The 26141-nt window shown below is 40.6% G+C and overlaps 1 protein-coding gene across 1 annotated transcript in view; it reads left to right on the top strand.

Annotated features, from left to right (window-relative positions):
* LOC117354803 overlaps positions 1-26141 on the top strand; it is a 162724-nt gene that overhangs the window by 2993 nt on the left and 133590 nt on the right. The window contains 1 exon segment of the mRNA XM_033932784.1: positions 892-1818. Coding sequence (XP_033788675.1) covers positions 892-1818 — 927 coding nt within the window.

Genomic DNA, 26141 nt, shown 5'->3' with positions numbered 1-26141 from the left:
AAACGAATTGAAGAAACCAATCTGTCCTGGCCTGTCCTGCTGCCCTCTGTCCTATTTCAGATTAGATGCACCCCATCTAAACCCACTAAATTGTCCCCATTTGAGCTCATGTTCGGCCGGCCACCACCCATTGTGAACCCAGATCCTGGTTCCTTTGCTACTCTGGGATCAGATATCCTCCAGAGTCAGGTCCAATCTTTAGCTAAGGCCCTTCAAGAGCTCCACAAATGGGTCCTGGAAAGGGCCTCACTACCGATAGCTACACAAGTCCATGGATACATCCCTGGGGATACGGTATGGCTAAAAACTTGGAAGTCAGACCCCCTGAAACCTAGGTGGACAGGCCCTTTCACTATCCTCATTTCTTCCCCTACAGCTGTCAAGGTGTCCGGACACGAAACCTGGTTTCATTACAGCAGAGTCAAGCCTGCTGCTGTATGGCAAGCTACCCCAGGCAAGACAGACCTCCAGCTGAAAATTTCTAAAACCTCAAAATTGCTTTGAACATTTACCACTGTATTTGACAGGTGTTCTGAATATAACCTTTTCATAAGTGTTTGAGTTTTACTGACTGTTTGTGGTTAACCACTGCCCCAATTGAACCTTCTTCTATGTGCATTGAGAGTCACTCTGTGACAAATGGGTTTTCTGTGTATACATTGCCGAATGCTCCTATGTGTTATATCCGACTGCTGTTTTCTTCTTACTGTCTTATGCTTCTTCCTTTTGTATTTGTTTCCTGTTGTGCCAGAAGCTCAGGCACAACCCCTTAAGTCTTGTAAACCATGTCTTTCTGAGGTCCGTAATGGAAATCAGGTAGAAATGGCCCTCCTGTATAGAACCCAATTCCATTGTCATATTGCTCCCTTATCTGATGTCTGTTCCTATGAGGGAGTCAATTATCGTAAGTGCCAAACCACTGATGGAGTCATATGTTACCAACCCACTAGTATTAAAGATGAAAAATGGGTAGAAGTCCGCATTAATGGGGCTGATGGTCCGCTTGTTAACCAAACTCCCATAGTGGATCCCAGTAAGCCAGTAACTGTGTATTTTGATGCATGTGGGGTTGCTGATAGGGCTGCAGGTCTGGAGAACTCTAAGTATTCTGTTACTTGTGGGTCCCTCAGTTGGCAGAGATATTACTCCACATGTGATAAATACATGTGCCCTTTTATAATCTCTCCACTGTACAGGCAGAGAAAGTATGGTGCCTTTGCCTGTCAATATGACCATCAGATTAAGTGTGCTACTTACCCCCTAACCCACAGAAAAGGCCAGCCGCCCCCAGCTTCTGCTACTCTACGTTTAGGCCCTATGCCTAGCCCAACCTGCCCTATAGGGGCCTGCAACCCAGTTTCCTTCACTATCATGAAACCCCAAAATTGGAATCAGAAATTAGAGTATGTGAAATGGCGTATTGGGTTTAGAATTTCAGGCAAAGGGTCTGACCCAGGTGCAGACCTATACATCCACGTAGTGACCCGACCCCGAGCATCAGTACATCACTCCATTGTATTTCCACAGTTTTATGAAAACATGAAAGTAGACATTGAAATTCCAGCAGTTACTCGAAACTTGTTTATACAGTTTGCTGAGGCTATTGGACAAACCCTTAATATTAGCAATTGTTTTGTTTGTGGTGGCACTAATATGGGTGAGCAATGGCCATGGGAGGCAAAGCAGTTAGACATGTTAAGCTTATCTACACAGAACCTTACTTTTGCTTCCACTCCTCGGCCTCCTCGATGGACTTTGCGGACCTCCATTATTGCCTCTCACTGCCTGCAGCGGATTGATGGTCCCTTCAATGTTCAAGTTGGACACCTCAAATGTACCTCACTCTGGTCCTTCAATGCCACAACAGCTACCTGGACTCCCTGGCCTGCTAACCTCACCTCCACTCTGCCAGGTAGTCCCCTCCAGAATCTGCTCAAGGGTATCTCCTATGATCACTGGCCAGCCCCTGATGGTCGATACTGGCTCTGCGGCTTATTTGCATACTCCTGGTTGCCAGCAAATTGGACTGGAACTTGTGTACTCGGCATGATCCGCCCCAGCTTCTTCCTGTTACCGCTGGCTGATGGTGAACACCTGGGAGCCCCTGTATTCAACACCAGGGGTCGCCAAAAGCGGTCTACTTCCACCAATTCCCTTAAAATAGGTGAATGGGGTGATGACTGGCCTGCAGAACGGATCATTGCTGTTTACGGACCTGCCACATGGGCCGAAGATGGCACCTGGGGCTATCGGACCCCAATCTACATGCTGAACCGCATTATTCGTCTACAAGCTGTACTTGAACTGATAACCAATGAGACTTCCAGAGCTTTGAGTACCATTGGCAGAGCGAATGCTAAAATGCGCACTGCTATTTATCAGAATCGTCTAGCTTTGGACTATTTACTAGCTGCTGAAGGGGGTGTCTGTGGTAAATTCAACCTTTCCAACTGTTGCCTTGAACTTGATGATGATGGTAAAGTGATTGAGGAAGTTGTGGATCGTATCACCAAGCTGGCTCATGTTCCTGTTCAAACCTGGCATGGCCTCAATACAGACTGGTTCTCTGGTTCCCTGGGCTCTTGGTTACTGTCTGGTACGACCCTGAAAACAATTCTGCTGATAACTGCTTTGTCCTCCCTGGTACTATGTTGTCTACCTTGTTTAGTTCCACTGGCTATGAAATTTCTTCACCACACTGTGGACTCTGCTGTCAACCGTTCCACTGCTGCATTGGCCCTTGCCCTCTCCCAGTATCGTCCCTTACCCACTGGGAACCCCGACTTTTCTGACCCCTAACTTTATTTTGTCAGGCTTGGCTCCTTAGGTACGCCAGCCTGAAAGGGGGGAATGTAGGGTCATGAAATAGTTAACTGTTGTTTAAAATATTGCTCTGGCCTACATAGCTAAAAACAGTGTATAATCTATTGACTGCATCTGCCTGAAATGTATGTCCTTGCCCTACCACATTGTAAGCTGAATAGATAAGAGTTTGAGCCATGATGTGCCCTGCCCTTCTGTACATGTAGCATTTAGACCTGTAAGATTTAGATAAGCAGAGAAATGAGCTAGTTTCCTATAGGACTATAAGTTGTATCCCTGAGCCTATCATAAGTGCTGGCTTAGGACCAATAATAATTGTAGAAAGTTATAGAAGTAACAAATGAAAATTGTAGTTTTTGCATATATTAGTTTGCGAAAAGGGCATAAAAGTCCATGTATTTCCTGTTTCTGACACTCTAGTAGGCAGGCTATTAACTGCACTAGAGTCCCGGCATGCTGTGAATAAAAAACTCTTGTACTTTCTTCACGCCTCTGACTTTGTGTATCCAAGTGACCTTTTAGTAGAGAGAGTCAGAGACTACAGAGGGGATAATAGACAAATATGGTGTTTTACAAGTCAGTTTGGTTAAGATTTAAATGCATCTTTGAAAAAAGTGGGCTTTAAGCCTGGATTTGAATATCATCAGAGACGGAGCCCAACATACCAAGTCAGGCAGGTTGTTCCAGGCATATGGCACAACAAGGCAGAAGGGACAGAGTCAGGCATTGGCAGTAGAGGCGAACAGAGAAGAGATACTTGCCTAATAAACAGAGTTCCTGGGGCGGAGTATAGGGAGAGATAAGAGAAAAGAGATATTGAGGAGCCACAGAGTGACTATACTTGTAGGTAAGTAAGAAGAGTTTGAACTGTACGCAGAAGCAGACAGGGAGCAAATGAAGTGACTTGTGGAGATGGGTAACGTGAGCATAATGACACTGGGAGAAAATGAGGTGTATAGCAGAATTCTAAATAGATTGAAGAGGAGAGAAATGGCTTTGTGGAACAGCAGTAATCCCAGTGGGAAGTGATGAGAGAGTGGATGAGGGTTTTGGCAACGTGCCTAGAAAGGAAAGTTTGGATTTTAGTAATGTTGTAAAGAAAGAAGCAACAAGTTATGGTGGTCCATTGGATATATGAAGAGAAGGAAAGAAATGAGTCGAAAATGACCCCGAGGTTGGTGCTGACAAGACAGGAAGAATCAGAGCATTATCCACGAAAATAAAGAGGAGGGGAGAGGCAGGTTTAGGAGAGAAGATAAGGAGTTCAGTCTTGGCCATGTTTAATTTTAGGTGGTGGCAAGATATCCAGGTAGAAATGTCAGCCAGGTAGGCCTGTAGAAATGTTGGGTGTAGAGAGGTAAATTTGCAAGTCATCAGCATAGAGATGGTACTGGAAGCCATAAGAGGAGATTAGAGTGCCAAGGGAGGAAGTATAGATGGAAAAAAGAAGATGTCCCAGGACAGAGTCCTGAGATACACTGACCGATAGCGGAATGGCAGCGGAGGAGGATTCTCCAGATCATATACCAAAAGTGTGACGGGAGAGATAGGAAGAAAACCATAAAATAACAGAGCCTTTTATAAAACTGCTCACTAATCTAATCTAATATTTGTGTGTTGCACACACCTAAACAGGCTCTAGGCGACTTGAAGAAGGAAAGGGAAGCAAGGGTAAAGAGGGAGGTTGGAGAGGAAGGGAGACAGGAAAAGAAGATCCTAATCATATTAAGTAAAATGACAGGTGCGTATGGCAATCTTTGAAGAATTAGTTGTCAAAGAGTGAGGTTTTCAGTTTCTTCCAGAATAGGGCATGGTTGGCTTCAATTCTTATAATTTTGGCTTCAGTTCTTATAGTTTTGACTCAAAGGAAGGTGAACATGGATTGTAAAATTCTTCTGTATTTGAGATTTTATTTCGAGGGGAGGTTCAATTCTGCATGAGGTGAACCATGCATCAGATAGGAGTTTGATGAGTGGGGCGGTTGAGTTGCCATAGATAATGTGATGCATGATACAGGCTGTTTTGAATTTTATACGGGATGAGATGGGAAGCCCTATTTATATTTCCTTCAGCAAAGGGCTGTAAAAGTAAGAAACATCATGGGCATTGTCTTTCTTATCAAGCTGCTTCTTATGACAAAGATTTCCGTCCATTATTGATTAGATCTATATCTTATAAGCATTACAGAAGACTTTCCTTTTCTCCAAATTTTTGGCTAGCTAAATTTCTGTGCATCACATTATCTCTGTATTGTCTCATAGCATAATCTTTTGTTAACCACATTGAACCAAAGGTTATGTGGTCTAGAAATTTGCTATTATATTATATAAGCCAGTGGAGTTGTTTGAGGTAGGTTAAGATGGAGTCTATACATCCAGATCAAATTGACAAAGCTATAGAGCAAAAAATCACCAGGACTGAATGGTAGTTATTCTTGGAATTGATAATCAGTTACTAGTAATTTGTAAGATATAATTTAAAACAGTCAAAATACCTGAGGGCTGGAGGTTCACCAATTTTATGTCAATTTTTAAAATGTATTCCATTGATGATCCAGGACACTATAGACTATTATCTATTATTTTTTTTTCTCTCTCTTTTTAAAATTTTACTGTTAACCGGCCAGATACTTGTTGATGGTCGGTATATTAAAAAGTTAATAAACTTGAAACTTAAACTTGAAACTTGGACAAAATGGTTGAAGATATATTTGGAGGTGTAAACAAATGGATAAAAGGCGAATCAAACTGATGTGGAAGGGAATTTTTGATTTGACCCTCACCCTTTAAACAGATATCCACTCATACCCCCTAACCTACATTCATTGGATAGACCACTGTCAGCTTCACAACCTAGGATGCTGTCATAAGAGACATGCCTAAAAGGTACACACCAGGGGTCCATTACATATCCACAGCACAGGGCCTCCCCAAACTTACTCTCTCTCGCTCTCTTCCTTCCTCCCTACCTTTTGAACCTCTACATATCCTCTGCCCCCCTGCTCCCTCAAAGTATGGCCATCAGTTAGGATCCCATTTGTGGTCACCCCCACCACTCAGATCTCCAACAGCTACCATGTGTAACTAGCAGATCTACCTCAACTCCCAAACACACCATTCTCCAGAGGCCCTCCACTGTTTTCCAGAAGGTTCATGCACTACCATAAGTTCCCCTGATGGCTGCCAGCCAGCCTGAGGACACATATGCTTGGCAATGCACACCCCTCCCCTCACCGAGCTCTGTCCACATAGATCTCATCCATCCAGTATCCATGGAATACCCCATCTTGCTTGCCCATTAACAGACCACTCTCTAGGGCTCCCTGCTATGTTATTTTATTGCTTCCAAACTGCAGATCTATCTCCCTGGTCCCCAAACCAGACCACACACCTGTCCCCATCATTGTCACCGGACACTTATATGCACCATTATGCAACCCATGTATGATGTTCAGATCTTAATTGTGAACCTTTCACACATAGGCCCACTTGAAGAACAATAGGAGGAAGCCCAGAAGCAGTATGCCTTCCCCCCAGCAACCCTAGGAGCAGCCTGCCACCCCCAAGTGCCCCAGAAGCAGCCTGCCTCCCCCTCCCGCAGCCCCAAGAGCAGCCTACCAGCACTCAGCAGTCCCAGGAGCAGCCTGCCACTCCAAAGGAAGCCCACGAGGAACAGAACTGGAGGCCAGAAGAGATGGTGGAAGTAAATCCTGGAGCCTGGAAGTTGTCACTCCAAGGGCTAAGGGCAGATACCTAGCAGGATGAGAAACCCTGGAGCGACATAACTTCCCTGGAGGGTGAAGAAGGACAGGAGAAGGAGTATTGCAGCCACCTAGCATTGGCCCAAGAACCAGTTGCTCTGGAAGTCCCTAGTCCTGCGGCCAGCCCCTCCTGCAGCAACTGCAGCAAGTGTCTGTCATGCACAGGGACTTGATGCAGGAGCTTAGGACACACCAGCTGGTCCTGGTGCAAATGTGAGGCCTGCTAGATACCCTGGTATAACAGCGCTGACCTCCGAACTGAGGGCCATAGCTAGACAGACAGAAGAGTTGCCATTCCTGGATGGGCAGTGTCCATCCAGCCCAGTATCCTGTCTCCAGCAGTGACCAGTCCAGTTTACAGGTACCTATGAAGACTGCATAGACTACAACAGATATATGCTGCATATCTGAGGCCAAATTGGTGCTTGCCGCAAATCCTTATTAGTAATGACGCATGAACATTTCCTGTATGAACACTATACATATCCCTCTTTTAATGTCTGCTGTACTAAGTGTTGTTACCACATGCTCTGGTTACGGATGCCAGGGTTCATTTGAAAATTGACCCATTTTATTTTTGCTAATGTAACTGTTACTAATCATTTCTATAGCGTTGCCAGATGTAGGCAGCATTATACATTAAACATGCAAGAGACAATCCTTGCTCGATAGAGCTTACAATCTAATCACAAGAGACAAACAGGGGTTAGGGAATGATAAAACAGACATTGACAAGGTCATTGGTGCTTCAAGAAAGCTGCTCTTTCTTTCCTTTCGATCTTTCTTTCCAGAACATCTCCAGAAATATTCAAATTACATATTTAGCACATAGCATAAAATGAATCATATTTTTCCTAAAATGATTACAGAACTTTAAATTTACTACATACAGGGCTGGATCTCACATCATAAAAGCACTTTTCAATTTTTATTTAAAGGAAATCTAAGCAGGACTGTGTATCATTTTTATACTTGAACATGTCAAATGGTCTTTAAAGATTATTCACCAGCTGTTACTCAACCTAATGTGGTGCATGCTGGACTCCTTCCAATCCTGCCTGCTTATACTTTCTGTGTCTTGATATCATGCTTTGCTGAGAAAGAGAAAAGAACCCTAACCAAAACTATAAACTTTCATCTTACTCATAGTTCAATTTAATTATGTGAAACAGTACCTAATAAATAGTGCAATCAGACAAGTTCCCAGTTCAGAATTTACTACTTCAACACCACATTTCTGGTCTCATGTAATTTGAAGCAGGTTTTAAAGTATTAAGCCTCATGTAAACTTGGAATCAATAATTCATTTGATAAGCTAAAGACTGTTACTTTTTTACGAAGCATAGTAGAGAATGACATGGGGACAAACATTGAACCTGTCCCCGCAGGTTCTGTCCCCATCCCCACCTCATCCCTACAGGCTCCATCTCCGTCCTCGCCCCCCCCCCCCCCAAGCTCTGTCACCATCCCTGTGGACTCTGTCCTCATTTGCATAATCCTCAAACACTTATGATTTTATATTTAAATCTTTTTATTAAAGTATAAAAAGGAACAATATTCTGTACAACTGTTTATAAATCACAACTACAGCCTTTCATTTCAATCTGGTTTTGGTGCAACCTTCCCAAAAATTCAGTTGCCTATCTTTTTACATCTGGGAATGTAATTGGATTGTCTTTCATACATGGGTGTAGAAGAGAGCCTAAACTGTGTAGTGGATGAACATGAAAATAAGTCTCTAATAAATGTTAGAAATGTTCCTTAATGCCAGCAGCAATGAATGAATCTGTTGCAGTAATAGTAAGATACTTAAGCAGCTAGGCACATCATGGAAGAACACTGCAGATGGCACACAATATACAAATGATGTCTTTTAACAACGGTTCATTGAAATCCAAAAGCAGCTTCTACTGTTTTTTTAATCATTAAATTTAGTTGCAAATTGTCTAAGATGTGTTAAGTTTTTACATATTGATACTATTCTCAAGTTTTTAGAGAATAGCACAGGGACAAAGTTTGTCCTTGTCCCCGTGGGATCTATTTCTGTCCCCGTCTCCACCCCGTCCCTGTAGGTTCTCTCTCCATCCCCATCCCAAACCATGGATAACCGCAGGTACCTGTCCCTGTGTCAGTCTCTAAAGCATAGTATATATGGATGGGCATTTTCAATATGATGTCCAATTATGGGAATAGATGTCTCCTGGAAGATGCCCAAAGTCAGCAGCTATAATTAAATGTCTGAGAAATCGGTGTCCAGAGATAGTATCACTGTTCACTGATAAACTTCACTATGCATTGCAATGCGCCACAAAAAAAACAGGTGCAATATTACCATGCATAGCGATCATAAGTGTTGATGTCAACATGTCACTGCGGCAGCAAAATAATCTTCCCCTGGCATGCTGAACATGTATATTTAGCACTATACGTGAAAAAATGTTTCACTGTGGGAGTGAGGAGAGGTAGTGGGGGTAGCGAGCATAGAGAGAGAGAGAGAGAGGAGAGAGGGTGATACAGAGAGAGCGTGTGTGAGAGAGGACTAAAGAGGAGGAGGGAGAGGGAGAGAGATAGATAGAGGCAGGTAGATAGAGGTGGGACCCCACTCGGAATATCCCTTAGGAAGGAGTCGAATTACACCCCCTGGGTGTCTGAGGCCCCTGGTGCTCCTGTGCCTCCATTCATAGTTAGTGAAATGCTTTTTGTTTAGGGTGGGGAGTAAAAGCTCCATTCTAAATCCTGCCCGTGCTCCGCCCCAGACCCCACCCAAGCTCCACCTCAGACTGTGCCCCCATAATAATAATACGGTACTAATTATAATGCTATTTCTTCCATTCATTCTTCATATACACACAATATAATCTTATTAACAATACATATGTATGGAAATTATAAATGTATATCTACTTTTATTAGTTAAGGGGGGAGGGGGAGAAAATGAGTGTTTTTCAAATTATTTGCATATTTAAAGTGCGTTCCATTGATTTGTTTATGTTTAAATTCATTGTATTGCACTACAGTATTTATATTTTAAAATTAATAAAGATTTATCAAAAAAAAAAAACCCCAACAAAACAATACATAATGGTAACCACATATTTAAACTACACAAAGCACACTGTATGTAGAGAAAATGTTAATTAACTGTCATTTACTAAACTAAATTAAACCTTAAGTTTATATACCGCATCATCTCCACGGATGTTGTGGAGCTCGGCACGGTTTACAAGAACTTAAAATATAGGACGAGAAGGAAAAAAAAAAAGGTTTACATGAACTTATATATAGAAGAGAAGAGTAAGGGGGGATAGAATTACATTTTAGTGAAAAGCCAGGTTTTCAGTTGCTTGCGGAATAATTACATTCTGCTTTTATCAGAGAGGTCAAAGCAGATGACTTTAAAATATGCAATGTCACCTCAGTAACTGCTACAGAAAATTCCCCTTCAGTGCCAAAGAACTGCATCAAGAAATAATACAAAACCCTTCAAAGAGCATAAGAATACTGGGTCAGACCAATGGTCCATCCTGTTTCCTATCAATTTTATGTAACTATTTAATTTTAATATACAATATATATTGCACAAACTGCGACGTGTGAGTTCTTCAACACCACTCGAAATAATTTTTAGTTTGGGGCCATTTTGAGTCCAAAAAAGCTGAAGGAGAGCTGATATACTGTATCTTCCTACTTGTAACAGCTCAAAACTATATGCCAAATATTAGTACTCTATCGAATGTCCACATATATAATAGTACTAATACATTGTGCTGAAACCTTCTCACCTAATAGAGCTCAATGTATACCACTATCCATCTAGCGGCTTTAGAAACAGATAAGATGACAGCAGATAAGGGCCATAGCCCATCAGGTCTGCCCACTCTACTGACCCACCCCCAAGTCTACTATCCTAGGGATCCCACTCCTGGTGACAGGTTCCCTTGGCTTAACCCTCTAAGGGATCCCACTTGGGCATCCCATTTGCTCTTAAATTCTTGCACGCTGTTTGCCTCGATCACCTGCACCGGGAGCTCGTTCCAAGGATCAACCACTCTCTCGGTGAAGAAATATTTCCTGGTGTCGCCATGAAATTTCCCGCCCCTGAGTTTGAGCGGATGCCCTCTTGTGGCTGAGGGTCCTTTGAGAAAGAGAATCTCTTCTTCCATCTCGATACGGCCGGTAATATACTTAAACGTTTTTGTAGGTCCTTCAGAATGTAACCCAGCAATTTATACTCCAGGCTACTAAGGTCTCTATCAGTCCAATATTTATTGAAACATTCATTTTATTTAATAACTGATCTTTTTTTTTACTTTTTATGTGAGTGCAATAGCTACTTAGCTCATAGTAGATCCTCATCTACATCACCACCTCTCCCGACATACATGTTTCAACGAAACTTTCTTCAGGGCCGCGGGGAATAAATAAGAGAGCTGAAATCCGTGGTCTTCCTACTTGTGGCCATGACACCAACCAAAGTATCTGGTCTTCCAACCCCACCAGAACATCTGGCCTCTTGCAGAAAACAGAAAAAAAAACAAACCCTTGTTAAATACAAGCCCACAAACTAACCCCCCTATTCTGTGAAACTGCGCTAGCGGTTTTTAGTGCAGAGAGCTGCGCTGAATGGCCCGTGCTGTTCCTGATGCTCATTGAGTTCCTATGAGCATCGGGAGCAGCGCGGACCATTCAGTGCGGCTCTCTGTGCTAAAAACCGCTAGCGCGGTTTCATAGAAGAGGGAGTAAAAGTACTATTGTACACAAACCAAACCCTAATATGCCAGACTCTGCACACAGCACACCATGAAAGAAATAGAAAGAAATACATTTCTTCCTGAACAGTTCAACATATAAATATAAATATATAAATATAACATTTTTTTCTGCCTTTGTTATCTGGAAATTTTATTTTTCTGATCATCTTGTTCCCTCTGTGCTCTTAACTCAGTTTCTAAGGCCATGTAATGCATTTGCTGTTTCTTTCCTCTACTTCTTCACTTTTTGTACTACATCCGTCTTTGGCACTGATTTTCATATACAGTTTTCTTCCATTTTTCTGCCTCCATCTCAAATCTATCTATCTTTCCATCTCTTCTCCTCCCCTCCCCTCCATCCATGTGCACCATATCCTCCCTATCCCCTCCCCTTCCAATCATGTGCACCATCTCTTCCCTTTTCTTCCCCTCCCCTACATCCAGGAGCACCATCTCTTCCCTCCTCTTACCCTCCACCCATGTGCACCATCTCCTTTTCCTCCCCTCAATGTGCCTCCTGTTCCTTCCCTCTCTATCCCTTCCATTCAGCATCTCCCTCTTCTTCCTCCCTCATTCTTTACCTTCCTCCTGTTCCACCAATGACCTCCCCACCCAGTTCTGAAGCCCCCTCACCCTGAAAACTACAAGGAGGTCGCCAGGTCAGCAGCAATTCTCTAGTGCTGCCCGCAGCCTCCTCTGCATAGTTCCTTTGCTGCAGTCTGCATATTTTTCATCCCTGGACCCTCACCATCCCTGAATTTTTCTTCCCCGTCTTCTCACCATCCCCGCAGTGTTAATTTTTTTCCCCCCACGTCTTCCTGCTCAAAGCAGAAATATGATTTTATGCAATGTTATGGGCCTAAGGCATTGCAAATAAACATTTATTAGTGCTTTTCTCTCAGTCATTTCCAAGAAACTTGAAACCTATACAGGCAATCCTTAACATTAACCTATCGCATAGGCATTGGAACAGGGGAAGCCACAGGGGCCATTGTCCCTCAAAAATTGGCAGTCGCCGGTTGATGCTTGCCCTCCCACCCATTTTGCAGTATTGTACTTTAACCAATGACCTATATAGAGACTTCAACACCTCTTCTTCTGCTGGTTATTCCTCCTTTCACTAATATATCTGAAGAAAAATTTTGTTGCCCTTTTTTATATATCTAGCCATTTGATCTTCTGCTTGCACTTTCGCCAGACGTATCACTCTCTTGTCTTCTTTCAGTTTCTTCCGATATTCCTTTCTGTACTCCTCTTGAGGTTTTTTAAAAATATTTTACTAACGCCAACTCTTTTGCCTTTATTTTCTCCATTACTAGTTTGGAGAACCACATCGGTTTCCTTTTTCTCTTTTTTTATTTATTTTCCTCACATAAAGGTCAGCAACTCTTTTTATTGCACCTTTTAACTTGGACCACTGTTTTTCCACTACCTTTGTGTTTTCACATCTAATCAGCTCTTTCTTCAGATACTCCCCCATGCTACTAAAGTGTGCATGTTTGGAATCCAGGATTTTGAGGTTTGTGTGGCCATCCTCCACTTTGGCTGTTATATCAAACCAAACCGTATGATGATTGCTAATTATAGAGGTGGATTACAACATTGTTTGAATAAAGAAACAAATAGATCTCTAGCAATTCCATACTATATGTCTTATACTGTATCGCACATGTCTGCAGATGTCATTATTCTAGACACAATCATCTTCGGTCAAAGAAAGGATTCTGGGCTCACCCACTAAAAATGTACATAAAACCAAGTATGCTGCCAAGAGTAGATATTTGGAGATGGCAAGCAGTATGCTAATAGGGAACCAAGATGAACAGCTGCTTGGGCAAAGAAAGCAAGTTTTTCTCTGAAGAGCAATCCAAGAAATAGTTTCATACTTTCCACACAAGACAAAAAAAAAAAAAAAAGAATTGTTCCTCCACACATAACCTCCTGACCTTCTATGCTGGAGGACCTTCACCCTTAAAGCTTCACCCTTTAAAAAACTATTATTTCTTCCATAATTGTTTATGAAGATAAGGAAATGAAAAAGTGAAAAGCTCTTCTATTGTTCTCCTGCCAATTTAGATTTTAGATCTGAGCTATAAACTTGGAATCTACAATCACAAACTGCCTATAATCCATGTTTTCTCTCACAGGTACAGCTTCTTGGACTATGATCACAGGTTGCAAAACAAATATTCCTAAAATCTAAAAACAGGGCTGGTTCATGAAGCACCGGGTACCTTAAACAAACCTTCAGTTTTATACACCCTTTGCATAATTTTCAAGCTCTTAGCCTGTTCTTCCCAACCAAGATTTTAATAATTTAACTCAACTGAAGGCCTCAGACCTTGCACTATGAGACAAATGAACCTCGCTTTATTGGCTGAGCGATACAGGCCATGTTTCCGCATATCAGGAATGTGTGTATAACAACCATACTTAAATAATATTGACAGGTTAAACAATGTATACAAATAAAAGTTTAATACATGTCAACAAAGACTATATCAACACATTACATAAATCATTACATATACAGTATTAGAAAAAGCAGATCTTCAAAACAAGGAATAATTATTCCATAAGTGACAACATATACAATATAAAAAAAGGATCTTATAAACTGCGAGAACTTGCAGCAACCAATCAGCTAGCGGCTCTGCATGGCCAGGAGTGAAGGAAGGTCGCTCCTGTTGCGATTCACTGCTGGACCACCAGGAGGCATACTTAAGGTATGTGGGGGAGGCAGGAGGGAGATAAAAATAATTAGAATCAGGCTGAGACAGGAGGTGGGAGTGATTCCTCCTGTCCTGGCCACTGCCGGACCACCATGTCTCATGGCAGGCCCGATAGAGGCCTGCACACAAGTTCTGGAGGGAGGCAGGTTAGTGCTGACCCGAATATAGACTGAGTCCCTCATCTTTGGGCCATTTTATTGGGTCCAAAATCTCGGTTTATATTCGCGTATATACAGTAATTCATTTCCTAATTTTTTCTGACAGCATGACGAGATATATTTAAGAGGTACCTGCAAGAATTTCTTCAGGATCCTGAGAATATGCCTCCATTAATTCATATTTACTATGCCCCACTTGCTAATAAAGAACCAGCATAAGTATATGAGGATATGGCATTAGAACTATTTGAAACTTCTGGGACACATTTCCTGGTTTTGGTAATGTTGGTGGTTAGTTTTGCATTAACAATGGCTAGAGATTGGATCCTACATATTTTCTTTAAAAAGGAAGATATCCTTTTTCTGGGCTTTCAAATCAGGATTTTTCCTGACTTGACTAGAGATATCCACAAAAGGAGTTTCCCTTTTATTGAAACCTGGTGCTCCTCAAATTTTTTTCTTAAATACCCATGTAAATGTATAATAAAATTGAGGTCAGTCAAGTATGTATTTTTGAATGTCCACAGCTATCAGCTTTCATTAATAGCAGGAAAGTTATATCCAGTTCTGATGTGAGATTAACTTTTAAGACTCCGTAATTGTGTATGCGGAATATCCTAAGCTTTTTACAGATTTTCTCCTCCATGTTCTCATGGATTTGATATTGTAATATCTTTTTTTTTCTTAGTTCTGTTTATTTCTTTAGAAAATTTGTATTAGATTTCTGTACATGTGTTTATCTTGAGCCCTCTTTTACAAAGGCGCGCTAAGCGTTTTAGCGAGGATTTAGCACACGCTACATCAACACGTGCGCTAACCGCTAATGCATCCATAGGATAACATGCACATGTTAGCATTTAGCATGTGTTTAACGCATGCTATTATTTAGCGCGTGATAAAAAGCTTAGCACACCTTTGTGAAAGAGGGGGTTGGTCTCAATTTTTGAAATCTCATTTCAAAAAAGACTTTCAGTCACTCTAAAGCGTGTGAACGACTGTCTACTCTACTACTATCTATAGTGGAGTTATAGAGTTAGGATAGAACAAGGGCAGCACTCCAGAACTACCCATTTAGTGGCAATATTTAACCATTATCTCTCTTTCAAGATTTGCACCCAATTAAGGATCCTTTTATAAAGCCATGGCAGTGATTCTACCCCCCCCCCCCCCCACAGCAAATGCAACGAAGCTCATTCAATTCCAATAGGCTTCTGCACATTTGCTATGGGAGAATCACTACTTTGGCTTTGTAAAAAAGGGCCCTAAGTTGGCTGAGACAATTAATGTTAATACTTGGCCGCTACGTAGCAGCAATTTGAATTGCATGCACATCCTGCTAAGAGCTATTCTAAAACAATGTGAGCCCAAATTCCATAGTACACAACCCAAAAGGGAGCATTCTTAAAATTTGCACACATTGTAATAGAAAACCAAGGGCGCCCAAATTGGGTGCTGGGAATTACGCCAAGTTTCAGCAGGCAAAAATCCTGGTGCCCAAATTTGAGGTAGGAAATTGGCCCTCACAGCTATTCCTTAATGCACGTTCATATTTGAAAATATAGTTTAGGCTTGTTATATCACAGGGATAAACTAAACAGACATTGGTGGCAGTGGTCAATGGCACTGCTAACTAAGTATATAGAAGTGCTGAAAGTACATATGAATTGAAATACTATGGCCAGTATTTAGATTAGCCCCTCAAAATCTGGCCTATGGAGGGCATAAGAACATAAGAATAGCCTTATTGAGTCAGACCAATGGTCCATCAAGTCCAGTAGCCCGCTCTCACGGTGGCCAATCCAGGTCACTAGTACCTGGCCAAAACCCAAGGTGCAGCAATATTCCATGCTACCAATACAGGGCAAGCAGTGGCTTCCCCCGTGTCTTTCTCAGTAACAGACTATGGACTTTTCCTCCAGTTCTTTAAATGGGCACCTATTTTAAGTGCCTAGAACAGTGATCCCCAAACCTGATCCTGGAGGTAACCCAACCAATTAGGTTATCCTCAATGAATATTTATGAGAGAGATTTGCATGCACTGTCTCCACTGCATGAGTTGTAAATGTAATGGGGGGCTTACCTCCCACACCCCCTCAATGAGAGCATGAGTGTATTGGGGGTCCCCCCCAAAACCTCCCCTCAGAGCACAAACAGGAAAGCAATAGAGAAGGCAATAGGGTGGCGTGCATTTGTCCTGCATGCAAATGTCAGGGCGAGATTGTGGGCGCACCAATGTCCTGTGCGCTATTGATGGCGTACCATTCTATAATTGCATCTGTGCATCTTCAGTTAAAGAACTCCACCATAAACCTGCATTAGTATATGCAAACATTAGGTTTGCCTACTTATGCCAAGTCAATGGGTATACCCAGTGTAACATGCTTTAAGGGAATTCAATAATTGCCACTCAAAGTGCCTACAAACATTACAAAATACTGCAATAAGAATTTTATGTAATGCCAGTCAATTTACTGAAACAATTACACTGGCTTCCAGTATATTACCGTATACAAATTTAAAATTCTTACTTTGACTTATAAGACTACATTTAGGTATTCCTGATTATGTGACTACATTAATTATCCCTTATTCCCCAACACATACCCTTTGTTCATTAAGTGATAACAGACTTGTTATTCCTCATCCCTCAAAAACGAAATGGGAAACAATGAGGCATTCAGCATTTTTTTCTATCGCACCAGCATTTTGGAACTCATTACCCCCATATTTGCATTTAGAACTATCTTTTACTAAGTTCCGCATCTCTTTAAAAACCTATCTTTTTCAACAAGCATTCTCTTATTATTAGTTGAAAGCGGAAGTATTGGCTTAATTTTGTAGAGTTCAGGATATGAATATTTATGTTTCTGGTATGAATGTGTGTTTCTGTCCTATTTTATCAGCGGCGTTCTATTCTTATTTTGCTTTTATACATTTTTATTGTAAACCGCCTTGAATTGCATCGCAACAAAGGCGGTATATCAAACTTAATAAACAATAAACTCAAAAATAGATGTCAAGAAAAATCCATGCCAAGCACTATGCTATAAAGAGTGCCTCATGATTTTAGTGACTGCCGGAGCTAAGATTTCAGGTCTAACGTGCCCACATGTCATAAACCAGCCAAATAATCCTGCCTCTGTAACATTCTACTTGATTGTAGAATGCAGCAGCAAACCCTTACTGTGGGCATTAAATGCAAAATCTTAAAATGAAATCTGATGCACTTTCGATTCCCAACTCGGCAAATGCGATGCATCACATTTGTCACCTGACGTGCTACTGCGGCTTTGTAAAAGGGATCCAAAAAGGAATCAAAACATGAAACACCCTTAATCAGAACAGCAATTAGCTTTACAACAAATCAAGAGAATATGAAGTATATAGGAGAGGAAAAAAAATCATTCCTTGGTATGCAAATTGACAACCCATCCACGTTTTTTGCAGACCTCATTTGGCTTTCTAATTAAAACCAAAAAAAGAAGCAGGATATACAAATCCCCTTTGGTATCCGGTAAAAATGATTGTAGAAAACCAAAATAATAAATCAATATTTATGGGGGTGAGGCCTGTTAATTAAATACAGCCTTTATTTTGCTTAGATTTCTTTCATGAGCGTGTCTTGAGACAGTCAATTGAAATCTAAGTCTGGTTTTAATTTAAACACCATATCAACTTAAAAAGGCCAATCGCACCCACATTCATAAACTGATGGCTAAATGTAAAGACAGGCCACCGAAGTATTGAACAAATGTAATAAAGATTTTTGCATGGAAAATGTAAGACCTTTAAATAACAATGGGCCCCTTTTATCAAGCTGCACTAGAGGTTTTTAATGCGGGCTGGCAGGGTAAGTGCTTCGATGCTCATAGAATTCCTATGCCATCTTACAAACAAAGATTGATTAGAGTTGGATGGTGGCGGCATTTGACAGACACCTGAAGAAACAATTGTGAAACATGTCGGGTCTTACCGCCAGTCTACTGTGAGAACTGATAGTTTGCCATTACTAAGATAAGTAAATTTAAGTATAAAAATTGGAGGAATGATATAAAATTTAAATTAAATAGACCACTTGCATCTCCCCGTGATTACACTTCGGTGGGACGGAGGAGTGGTGGTTCTGAGGTCTATTAAACAGACTAGAAAATTATTGAAAACATTCATTAAGATGACATAAGTTGTTTATTGAGCACCTTAGAAACCATTGAGCATCAGAGTATTTACTTCGCCGGCCTGCACTAAAAATCTCTAGCGCAGTTGGATAATAGACACACATACATGCAGTCTAAATAGTATATACATGTTTGAAATAACACTTCTGCATTTTACTGACCTAAGCGGTTTACAATGTATCAAACTAAAATGAAATTAGGTACTTGAGAAAAACTACCTTATCTGTCCCGAAGGCTCATAATCTAGCTAAACTACCTGATTAAAATAAAAATATGTAATACATTTCCAAGATCAAAAATCAAAGAAATAGAAATAATGAAAGAAGAAAAAAAATTATAATTAAAATAAAACATATTTAAGAGATAGAAAAGTCTCTGAGGCGGCTTGATTGCAATCAATTTGCAAAAGGAGTTAGCCAATCAGACCACCCATAATTGAATTTCCTATATTCTTCCCATAATTCCTATGCTTTATTTAGTTAGGAAATATGATCCTGCTGACCAACATATGCATTACATAGGTGCAATATTTCTCACCAATAGCACATGTACTATCTTGGGAGGCAAGCAAATAATCCAGAGCCATTTGGTTCTGTAGGGCCCTTGTATGGATTTGTTGCAATTCCAAAAAAATGGAGGAAGCTAATGCAATAGATTCATTACACATAGTCTCTATCAGGATTGAGAGTCTCTTTATAATTTGTACCAGACGTGCTACTCTATATGATAGGAGTATCATACCAAATCTATTTCCTTCTGACATTAAAGGCGCAGATCTTCTAGATCTGCCTAGAGGTTGAGAATGTAGGAGTCATACCGATGGCATCAGAAAAGCCATACAACAAGAACTGGCCCAATTTTCAACGACCCATCAGTAGGCATGACTGCCACAAACCCACCAATGATCAGTAGAAGAGGGCAATAAATAGTTACACTGCCCAGATTACCAGGCTGATAATTGTGCAGGGGTAAAATAGGAAGAAACAGTAACATTAAGGTTATTCATGTGGATAGTGATGTTGGGTGAACTGGTATTAATACTATAAACGCAAGTACTGTTACCAGTAAACCATGATTCTGTGGTTCTCTTAGGGGACACATAACACAGAAAACCAGGATAAGATCAGAACTGTTTAATCTGAAGTTTTAAAATGTTTACTAGCACTCTTCCAGGCCTTTCTCATTGATACTCTAATTACCTGATATCTCTAGGCTCCTTGACAAATCTGCTACCTAGTAACCAGACTGTTGGAGCCCTCAGACAAACTTCTGTTAAATCTGCACTCATTTCAATCTAGCTATTCCTGTCTCTCTCTGACTTGAATCATGGATTTCTAAAAATACATACTGACTTCCAGAACATCTTCTAGAGATAGTTTCCAAAGCTACATCTTGTTCAGATATCTGAGGTCTATGCCCACCCACCCTGCCCCTCATCCCATCCACCCCTAGGCTCACATTACACCCACGGCAGTTCTGTAGACCCACTGTTCAACAGCATAGGTAACCATTAAGTCTGTATCTGGAATTGTTGGTCCTCACTGATTTTGGACTTCGGCTAAAGCCATTTGCAGAGTTTCTGAAGTCTTCTGTGGGATCCGTTTACTTCTCATTCATCTCAGCCAGCAAGGATCTACTCTTTCCAGGAGAGGAATAGCGCCACCTGCTGGAGATCATGTCAGGATAACTAATTGAGTAAGGGGCTGCAACCCCCACTCAATAGAGATTGAACACAAAAAAGACGTACAAGTATAAGTAAATTTTCTTTATTAAGCAGATTGAACAATTACAAATTATATGCAGTCAATATAGTTGTGCAAGGGGTGGGGGTGGGAGAGATTGCTCATAAACTTCAGAGCTAACTATATCCCCCCCTCATTTCATTATGCTGCTGTCCTTTTATACTATATTCTTACCTATCTATAATGTGTCTTTTGCTTGCATAATATATTGTGCCTGTACTTTGTACAGGATGGTCATTTGCTTAGGACGATTAACTGGAAACTTCCATCATGCACATTTCTCATGTTTCTCTAAGATTTGCTTGCCCTTGTGGGTTTTTTTGCTCTATAGTTTGAATACTCTTTGTTCCCCTTACAATGTTGGCTTGTTTCCATTTCTCCATACCTGCAGCTAGCTATTTACAACTCATTTGTTTTTTTCTTTTGTGATTCAATACATCTTGTACCACACATACCAGGGCTTAAATGTTCTCTCACCCCTTTCCTGATATTACATCAGGATCATTGCCATGTCCTCACTGTGCAATTTATAATCATATTATTGCTCCTTTTGTAATTTCTACCAAAGAAAAAAACTTTCCTTTATTCATTAATGAACATATTATCTGTGCTTTCCGTAAAATCACACGATTATAATTCATGGTGGTTAGATGAAGATTAGAATAATGTATGGCTCCTAATTAGTGTTAGTAGTAGGTAAAAACAAAGTCAATTTCCATGTAAAATGGCAGCACTTCTTCAAGGAAAACTTACTGATTTCGAGCTGTATGGGTAAAGCTATGCCGCTGCTCGGCATTAGGGCTGGTCACTGACGGACCGATAAAAATCTTAACCTTCTGAAGAAGCCCGATGCAATGTTCTTTCGGGCGAAACGGAGATCTTCCGTCGGATTGTACTCACTGAGCTGGCTGGGTTGAGATGCTCTACCCAAGCTACGTATTGCTTCAATTTAATATAAAAGATAAAGAATAATAAATAAGAACAATAAATAAGAACTTTGAATATAGTAACATCTAAAATTGTTTATCTAGAGTATCGGTTACTAACAGTCAAAACTGTTCACTCGAACTGTTCCTCTGAGTTAACATATGATCAATGATAGTCTACATATGAGTCTTTCCTTATGATTCGCTCTGAGGTCTGACTGCAGACACTGGAGATCAGTTATCTCTGTGTAGTGAATGCTGACTATCTCTACTCTTAAATAAAGTGTGCTCAATAGTAGGTGATTTAGTGTGATATACACAGTTTTTTGAAGTTGGTTTGGTTATATTAAAGTAAGCAGCAGCTTTCAGTAATGAGTTTTGAGCAACATTGAACACTACACTAGCACTATTCTAAGCTTTACTATTACCCTTGAAGAAGCCCCATCAGTGCGAAACGGGCTGGGCCTCCGTCGGGTTGTTGAGATAAGTGCTTTTTCAGTATCTCACATTTAAAGAATGATGAATATCATGTGAATACTTGATTCATAAGATGCTAGTTTGTACACATGCTCATTTACAAGAAGAAAGAAAATATAGTAAAAATATAATTATAAGGATAAAAGCATAAACAAAAAATTGTATTTAAAATATTTAAAATAATATAAAACAATCAAGGGGTTTTGACCAGTGATGATACCCACCCCGAAAAAGTTGTGACTTATTGATCACATTCTAGGGGTATTTTGAGGTCTTTTTTCCCTTGTTTACAAATAAACACATTATATCTTACAAGTGTTCCTATATATTTTTTGTCAGTGTATTAATAAAGAGCATATATGATAAGTATATTTGCTTTCACCCCCTATTCTCCTTTTACAAGACTTGAGTAATAAGACAAGGATTTTAGATAGCATTCAAACCAATGAATTTGCTGATTAATAGCTTGACTTGGAAAAGGTTTTCTGACAGTGCACTTGGTCATGATCACCCTGTTGTCTGAGGGCTGGATTCTCTTATATTGCCAGTAAAATCTGACAGGTTGCTGAAGCAGCTGTAAATCTAATGATTCAATAAAGATGAGTAATTCTCGAAGATTTGCACATGCACGGAGGGTCACAAAATTTACATGAGATCAGTCGCTGGTGATAGTGATTGGTAAATGTGCAGAAAGAGGTATGGGTGGATAGGAGGGGGTGGAGATCTATCATTGTATCAAACATAGGCGTACCAGCGCTATTGGATGGGGGTGCAATTGTCAGCTTTCAACAAGCGTATATAAGACATGTCTTTAATACATACCTCTAATACATGCACTCGAGATATGTGCTTTTGAGATTTTTTTTCCCCCATCACTATATTGCTATAATTTATGTGAATAGTGTGTATTAAAATTTTTTTAGCATGAGCCACAGCTAGAAACACATGCCTGTGACACGCTTGTCATAGTACTGGCACTCATTTAAATATTTTATGAGCCCATTTTACTATCATTTTAATAGTAATGACCTTGTCGTACTACATTGGCATGGCAGAGTCAGAAGCTGCTCGGAAAAGACTACGGTGAGCCATTCTGATAATTGGGCGGTAAAATACTGGCATGCAGAACTGGTTTTGCGATCATCGTTAAAGGCACGTTAAGTTTTGAGAATCCAGCCCTGATTGGGATAAAAACACCACCATCCTTGTGACCAGTAGAGTCATGCCAGGCTTAGCTGAAATCACCACAAACTTTCAAAGCGTGCACACCAGGCCCTACCTGCATGTGTTTCTCAAACCCTTCAAAGCTGGTTACTCGGGGAATGAATGCTGAGAGTGCCAGCTAGAATCAAGTAATCCTTGTCAAAACACTGCACAGCAGCAAAATGAAAGCAGAGAAGGAGACGTTCTAACATTAAGCTCCATGATGTGTTTTCATCGCCCACATATTTTCCTACTTTTTAAATTGTAATCCAAGGATTCGTAATATGCAAGAGTCAGAACAGGATATCTGGGAAGCAATGCTGAACCGCAGGAGTGTGGATTTGTTATCCTTTTTCTCCTTGGGCTCAGAAGACATTACAAAGTACAAGGCTGTTCTTCATGAAAACATGTCTTCAGAAATGGGAATTTCCAAATAAACATATTCTGCCACTAATCTATCTAAGTAGCATGTAGCAATTACATAAAAGGTGTTACTAAATGTACAGTATATATGACAGCACACAGGGGCTTAAAAGAGTCATATTCTGAGCAGTTGTTTGTAGTATAAATATATTCTGTATTTTAACATACGGTGACCCCTTTACCTGTCAGCATTTGCATCTACTTAGAGGCACACAGAGCTCTCACCTAATCTATCTTTTAGACTTGAGGCTTGGAGATGTGCTTGAGGGAGAAAATGTGTTTGTTCCTTTGGCAGTCAAATCTACCTCCCTTGGGACAAAATCTGACTTTCAGAGAATAGTCACCAATTACACCTTGAGGGCCATTTTCAAAAGGATGTCCAAGTCTGGCTTTTTTACATCCATGTCTGTTTCCCACAAAACGTACAAAGTTGGAAGCGGAGAAATGGCCATTTTTGAATGGAACATCCAAGTTTGTTTCCCACAAAACGTACAAAGTTGGAAGCGGAGAAATGGCCATTTTTGAATGGAACATCCAAGTTTGTTTCCCACAAAACGTACAAAGTTGAAAGCGGAGAAATGGCTATTTTTGAATGGAACAATCCAATTTTTTTTAAAAAAAAAATCCTCTACTTGGATGTTTTGGCCAACAAAAACATCTAGACCACCAGGATGTCTAACTTTATTTGCCATTTTTGACCACACAAATGTCCAAATTAGAAACATCCAAATAGGCACTGTTTAGATATGGGAGGGACCAACATTTTAATGGACTGGCCACATAGACATCTCAGTAAAGTAGTGGGGCAACTATGAAGGCACTGCTATGAACATCACATAAAGCGTGCCTGATATACATCTCACCATAACCCCTTTATAAGTTATGGTAATCCCTTCAAAACTCCCCCAAAACCTACTATACCCATCTGTCTACCACCCCAATAGCCCTTGTGGTTGCAAGGTGACACTCATATGGCAATACAGTAGGGTTTTAGTGGACTCACACCCCCATAAAATCTGAATGAAACAGCATACCTGTCTATAGAACAGCAGCATCTGGTATCAGAAAGGTTAGTAGAACATCACACAAGTAGTCTAGTGGATGGGCTAATGAGCCATAGAGAGGAGGAGCCAGGCCCTTAAGACACTCTAACCACTACACTTATGGTGGAAAGTGTGGAGTTCACAGCAGTGCCCACTGCTCTATTGGGATTTCAGTGTGGCCAGTCCATTACAATGCTGGTTGGCCCCTCCCATGTCTAAATGGTGCCTATTTGGACATTTTCATCTTAGATGTTTCTGTGGCCTCACTTTTTCCACCATAAATGTACTGGTTAGAGTGTCTTATAGGCCTGGTTCCTCCTCTTTGTGGTTCACTAGCCCAGCCAGCAGGATACTTAAGACACCTGTGTACTGCTCTAGTAGGCTTTCCCATTTCATGTGCTGCTGTTATAGAGACAAGTATGTACTGTTTAATTCAGATCTTTGGGGAGCAAAAGGGGGGTTGGTGACTACTAGGGGAGTGTGTTGGGGCCATTACTTAATCCCTCCAGTGGACATCTGTCAGTTTGGGTACCTTTTAGGCACTTAGACACTTTTAAAACAGATCTAGCTTGGAACATCTAAGTTCTGTCTAGGATATTCTGCAAAAGATCTGATTGTCACCACAAAACACCCAAGTCTAACCAGGCCCACAGCCCATCCATATTCTACCCAAAACATGCCTCTAACATACCCCTTTCTGAGTTGGATGTTTTGGAGGTGAACATTGCACAAAAATCTAAAAAGTTCTTTGTTTTGATTGACACTTGGAAGTTTTACCAAGAAAAAACATCCAAGTGCCGATTTTTGGACATTTTTGTATTTTGAAAATACAATATATATAACAAAATTTTATTTTTATTTCTGTTCCTGGGTAATAAGTGTTCTTTATTAATTGCCTATGTTAAAAAAGTTAAGAAATATCTATCATTCTTTTTAAACTTTGCTTTGAGACCAGGACGTTGATATTTTTAAATTTACCTGTTTTTCTAGAACATTCACATTAGTCATAGGTGACATAAATTTATTGTTTTCATTACCACAATTTCATTTTTTTCTTCTACAGGATGGTACAGAGGGGCAAAGAGAGCCATGAAGTTTGCTATCCCAAGATTTTGGCGGGAACCCACTGACCATTCAAGCAACTGCTACTTCTTCATGGTGGACCCTTCCAAACATCAAACTGGCAAACATGCATCTGCAATCACAAACCCAGACATTCCTTCATTCATTGCCCTGGAACCACATTTTCCTATGTTCCCCATACCAACTCCTAGAGAGAGAGAGAGGGAGAGCACATGTCGTCAGAAAAGAGCAGCAAATCAGAGAGTGAGGGAGACATAGATCCAGTTTACAATATCAATGGTGCAGCTGATGAAATAAGCCAATACTATCCAAACCAAAAATATCTCAATGACTTGACCAGAGATTTTTTATCTCACCAAGTCCAAGGCTGAGCTTTTGATGTCTAGGCTCAAACAGTGGACCTTTTTGGATGAAAGTGTGCAAGTCACAGATCAGAGAAAGCATCACCAAGCTTTTTCCACCTTCTTCACTCATCAAGATAGGCTCTGCTTCTGCCACAATGTGACCAGTCTGTTCGAGGTAGTTGAAATCACCTGTAATCCGACAGAGTGTCATCTCCATTGACAGATTTTATAAATAAACAAACCCAATAGGAAAAGATGTAAAGGTGCAAGCACTAGTATCTTTCCCTGCATCTGAATAGGATAGCAGCGAAAATGTGTGCAACCCCAAAATAAGGATAAGTGCACTGAAAATATATATATGGGTTGTCAGGTGGTGAAGACAGTGCAAATATGTTTTGCACAGATACATTTATTGTATCATTTGAAACCAATGTTGTTACCATCTGAATTCCGTGCAATGATCTTGTCGCACCTGGGCTACTGCACTGTCCTATACCTGGG

The sequence above is a fragment of the Geotrypetes seraphini genome, chromosome 2 (assembly GCF_902459505.1).
Source record: "Geotrypetes seraphini chromosome 2, aGeoSer1.1, whole genome shotgun sequence".
Lineage (NCBI taxonomy): Eukaryota > Metazoa > Chordata > Amphibia > Gymnophiona > Dermophiidae > Geotrypetes > Geotrypetes seraphini.
This window is presented reverse-complemented; position numbering and strand designations above follow the sequence as displayed.